This window comes from Mastomys coucha, unplaced genomic scaffold, assembly GCF_008632895.1.
Source record: "Mastomys coucha isolate ucsf_1 unplaced genomic scaffold, UCSF_Mcou_1 pScaffold5, whole genome shotgun sequence".
NCBI lineage: Eukaryota > Metazoa > Chordata > Mammalia > Rodentia > Muridae > Mastomys > Mastomys coucha.
Genome location: NW_022196911.1, coordinates 20,312,231 through 20,317,728, shown reverse-complemented (window position 1 = coordinate 20,317,728; position 5,498 = coordinate 20,312,231). Strand labels below are relative to the sequence as shown.

The 5,498-nt window shown below is 34.6% G+C and overlaps 1 protein-coding gene across 1 annotated transcript in view; it reads right to left on the bottom strand.

The window, feature by feature from the left end:
- Nucleotides 1-5,154: 5,154 nt before the first annotated feature.
- LOC116077374 (vomeronasal type-2 receptor 116-like) overlaps nt 5,155-5,498 on the bottom strand; it is a 17,471-nt gene continuing 17,127 nt past the window's right edge. The window contains 1 exon segment of the mRNA XM_031351874.1: nt 5,155-5,206. Coding sequence (XP_031207734.1) covers nt 5,155-5,206 — 52 coding nt within the window.

Below are 5,498 nucleotides of genomic sequence, written 5' to 3'. Positions count from 1 at the left end.
CTTTGCTGAAGTTTTTTATCAGGTTTAGGAGTACTCTGGTGGAACTTGGGGGGCTACTTAAATATACTATGATATCATCTGCAAATAGTGAAATTTTGACTTCTTTCTTTCCAGTTTGTATCCATTTGATCTCATTTTGTTGTCTAATTGCTCTGGCTAAGATTTTAAGTACAATATTGAATAGGTAGGGAGATAGTGGTCAGCCTTCTTTAGTCCCTGATTTTAATGGGATTGTTTCAAGTTTCTCTCCATTTAGTTTGATGTTGGCTACTGGTTTGCTGTATATTGCTTTTACTATGTTTAGGTATGGGCCTTGAATTCTTGATCTTTCCAAGACTTTTATCATGAAGAGATGTTAGATTTTGTCAAATGATTTCTCAGCATCTAATGAAATGAACATATGCTTTGGTTTTTTTTCTTTCAGTTTGTTTATATAGTAGATTACATTGATGGATTTCAGTATATTGAACCATTTCTGAATCTCTGGGATAAACCCTGCTTGATCACGGTAGGTGATCATTTTGATGTGTTCTTGAATTTAGTTTTTGAGAATTTTATTGAGTATTTTTTGCATCAATATTAATAAGGGAAATTTGTCTGAAGATATCTTTATTTGTTAGGTCTTTGTATGGTTTAAGTATCAGAGTAATTGTGGTTTCATAGAACAAATTGGGTAGAGTACCTTCTGTTTCTATTTTGTGGAATAATTTGAGGAGAATTGGTATTAAGTCTACTTTGAAGGTCTGATAGCACTCTGTACAAAACCTATCTGGTCTTGAGCTTTTTATTGGTTTGTAGACTATTAATGACTGTTTCTACTTCTTTGGATATATGGGACTGTTTAGGTCATTTATCTGATCCTGATTTAACTTTGGTACCTTGAATCTTTCTAGAAAATTGTTCATTTCATCCAGACTTTCCAGTTTTGTTTAGTATTGCCTTTTGCAGTAGTATCTGATGATTTTTTGGATTTCCTCAGTTTCTGTTGTTATATTTGCCTTTTTATTTCTGATTTTGTTAATTAGGATACCATCTCTGTGCTCTCTCACTAGTCTGGGTAAGGTTTTAATCTATTTTGGTGACTTTTTCAAAGAACCAGCTCCTGGTTTGGTTGATTGGTTGATTGGTTGATTCTTTTTTTTTCCACTTGGTTGATTTCAGCCCAGAGTTTGACTATTTCCTGTGATCTACTCCTCTTCAGAGTATTTGCTTCTTTTTGTTCTAGAGTTGTCAGTTGTACTGTCAAGTTGCTATTATATGCTTTCTCCACTTTCTTTTTGGAGGCACTAAGAGCTATTAGTTAGGCACTAACAGCTATGAGTTTTCCTCTTAGGACTGCTTTCATTATGTCCCATAAGTTTGGGTATGTTTTGACTACATTTTCATTAATCTCTAAAAATCTTTAATTTTTTTCTTTATTTCTTCCTTGACGAAGTTATCATTAAGTAGTGTGTTGTTCAGCTTCTATGTATATGTGTGCATCCTATTGTTTATGTTGCTATTGAAGCCCAGGCTTAATTGGTAGTGATCTGATAGAATGCATGGGATTATTTCAGTCTGCTTTTATGTGTTGAAGCCTCTTTTGTGACTGACTATATAGTCAGTTTGGAGAAGGTATAATGAGGCTCTGAGAAGGTATATTCTTTTGTTTTAGGATAAAATGTTCTATAGATATCTGTTAAATCCAATTGGTTCATAACTTCTTTTGGTTTCACTATATCTTGTTTAGTTTCAGTTTCCATGATCTGTCCATTGATGAGAGTGGAGAGTTGAAGTCTCCCACTATTATTGTGTGCAGTACAATGTGTGCTTTGAACTTTAGTAAAGTTTCTCTTATGAATGTGTGTGCCCTTGCATTAGGAGCATTGATGTTCAGAATTGAGAGTTCTTCTTGGTAGGTTTTTCCTTTTGATGAGTATGAAGTGTCCTTCCATATCTGTTTTGATGACTTTAAGTTGAAAGTCGATTTTATTTGATATTAGAATGGCTATTCCATCTTGTTTCTTGGGATCATTTGCTTGGAGAATTGTTGTCCAAACTTTTAATCTTAAGTAGTGTCTGTCTTTTATCACTGAGATGGGATTCCTGTATGCAGCAATATGTTGGTCCTGTTAATGTATTCAGCTTGTTAGTCTATGTCTTTTTATTGGGGAATAGAGTCTGTTTGTGTTAAGAGATATTAATTAAAACTACTGTTGCTTCCTGTTGTATTTGTTGTAAGTGATGGTATTATGATTTTTGTTGCTATATTCTTTTTGGTTTGCTTAAAGAAGATTATTTTCTTGCTTTTCTAGGTATAGATTCCCTCTATGTGTAAGAGTTTTCCATTCATTATCCTTAGAAAGACTGGATTTGTGGAGAGATATTGTGTAAATTTCTTTTTGTCATGTAGTATCTTGGATTCTTCATCTATGGTTATTAAGAGTTTCGTTGGTTATAGTAGCCTGGGCTTGCATTTGTATTTTCTTAGGTTCTGTATGACATCAGCCCAGGATCTTCTGTCTTTCATAGTCTCTGGTGAGAAGTCTGTTGTAATTCTAGTAGGCCTGCCTTTATATGTTACTTAACCTTTTTCCCTTACTGTTTTTAATGTTCTTTGTTTGTTTTGTGCATTTGTTATTTTGATTATTATGTGATGGGAGGAATTTCTTTTCTGGTCCAAACTATTTGGAGTTCTGTAGGCTTCTTGTATGCGCATGGGTATCTCTGTCTTTAGGTTAGGGAAGTTTTCTTGTGTAATTTTGTTGAAGATATTTACTGGCCCATTACATTGGGAGTCTTCACTCTCTTCTATACCTATTAATCTTAGGTTTGGTCTTCTCATTGTGTCCAGGATTTCCTGGATGTTTTAGGTTCGGGTCTTTTTGCTTTTTGCATATTTTTGACTGTTGTGTCAATGTTTTTTATGATATCTTCTGTGCCTGAAATTCTCTCTTCTATTTCTTGTATTCTGTTGGTAGTATTTGAGTCTATGGCTCCTGGTCTCTATCCTAGATTTTCTTTCTCCAAATTTGTCTCCCTTTGTGATGTCTTTGTTGTTTCTACTTCCATTTTTAGATCCTACATGGTTTTGTTCAATTCCTTCACCTGTTTGTTTTTTCTGCAATTTTTAAGAGATTTTTGTTTTTGTTTTCTTTTTAAGGTCTTCTACATTTTTACCCATGTTATCCTATAATTCTTTAAGGGATTTTTGTGATTCTTCTTTAAGGGCTTCTAATTGTTTTCATGTTTTCTCCTGTATTTCTTGAACAGAATTATTTATGACTTTCATATAATTCTCTATCTGCATCATAAGATGTGATTTAAATCCAAATCTTGTTTTTCTGGTATGTTGGCATATCCTGTATTTGCTGTGTTTGGAGAACTGGGTTCTGATAATGCCAAGTAGTCTTGGTTTCTGTTAGTAAGATTCTTGCCTGTGCCTTTCACCATCTTGTTATGTCTGGTTTAGATGTTTTTGGTATCTTTGGCTGGAGCTTGTTCCACTTGTGGGTCTGTAAGCCTGTGTCAGCACTCCTGGGAGACTAGCTTTCTCATGGTGGAACTTGTGTATAGAAGATTAAGGAGCAGCCCAAGCTCTGGGTGTAGATGGCGACTGGAAGGATCCTGTACCAGCAGCTCCACTCTTCTTGTGTCCTTTTGTGCTACTTACTGCCCTGCTCTAATCCCAGGAATGAAAGCACTCCTAGGAGAACAGGTCTCTCCTAGGAGGAATGGTACACAGCTTGAAGTTTATCAGCTTAAGCTCAGGAGTACAGATGGCAGACCAGAAGGATCCTGACCCAGCTGCTCCATTGCCCTGTGTTCTGTATTCTCCTGGATGACACCTTCTTTAGACAGTTTTTGCAGAGAAAGTGGCTCTCTCACCTCAGAGCCTGGGAGTGAAAGCACTCCTGGGAGAACAGGTCTCTCCTATGGGGACTATGTACAGTGGGTTGTGGATCAGCCTCAGCTCTGTGGTTTTGGATTTTGATTATTTGATACCAATTTACTGACAATTATGTGAGAGAAAATTAAATGAATAAAAATCAAAAGAACAATTTATATTAAAGAATAATATAAAAATTCAACATGAAAAAGTTGTGACCCAACAATTCTCAGATGAGATGACACATCAGAATAATGAATACTACATAATACATGTGCTAAGGTCTAGATTTAAATGCATGTGAGGGTAGACTGCTAACTATCAAAGAGCTTGTCCTGTCAAACTATGAATATTGGATCTAAGTAGAGTGCTTTAATTAAGTAGTATTTCACTTTGGGTAACAAAATACTTTCCTTTTTTTCTTTTCTTTCTTTCTTTTCTTTCTTTTCTTTCTTTCTTTCTTTCTTTCTTTCTTTCTTTCTCTCTTCCTTTTTGATTTTTTGAGACAGGGTTTCTCTGTGTAGGCCTGGCTGTCCTGGAACTCACTCTGTAGACCAGGCTGTCCTTGAACTTAGTAATCCACCTGCCTCTGCCTCTCAAGTGCTAGCATTAAAGGAATGCACCACTGACTGCTCTTCTGAAGGACCTGTGTTTGAATCCCAGCAACCACATGGTGACTCACAACCATCTGTGATGTGATCTGATGCCCTCTTCTGGTGTGTCTGAAGACAGCTACAGTGTACTTACATGTAATGAAAAAATATTTTTCTAACTAAGACTTCACACTATGTCAGCATGCAAAACATAATGCTATGAACTACAATGCTATAACATAAAATTTTTCAAGTAAAGTATGATAGGTGGTGGTTTCAATATAAACAAATAAATTCAAAGTGACCATTATAAATTAATTGAATGTCATGAGAGCTTTACATATACCAAGTTGTTCCTTTTCAAATATGGTACACTGAAAATTAAATTTTTAATAAATTTAAACACTATTTATATGGCAATTGAGTTTTTAGTATGGATAATTAGTGGACATTAAGAAAATATATTCCATTGGACTTTTCAAACTAAATGCTTTGCTATTTCAGGCAGAAGAAAGAATATTCATGGAGTCTAATAAAAATAAAACAATAAATGAAAAAAAAAGGGTTTGTATCAATTAACAATACAAACATTTGACTTGATTCAGGAATGGAGCTATCATGTCTTAGACTTAGAACAGTTGAATCACCAGAAGAAATGTGTTTTTCAAACATAAAAAATAAATGGCTTTCATACTAAAACACTATTATATAGTTAGACAAAGGACTAAGACATTATAAAATTGCATTCATACTATAACTGTATAAGGTATTTTAAAATAATAGATGAATGATCCCTCTTATGACTCATTAACATAAAAGTTAAATTTATTTTTCAACTATATTTTAGAAAAATTCTTTCTTCTAGATTGTGTTTTCTTCCTGATATGATTAAATGAATTTTTCTCTGGTGTCAACAAGATAATGTAACACTTGGGACCAAATATGAAGGCCAGGAGTGCTGTGCTGGAGGCCAAGATAGAGAATACTTCCATAGCCACCATGACCTTCCCTTTAGTGCTGTGGTAGACAGGAAGAAA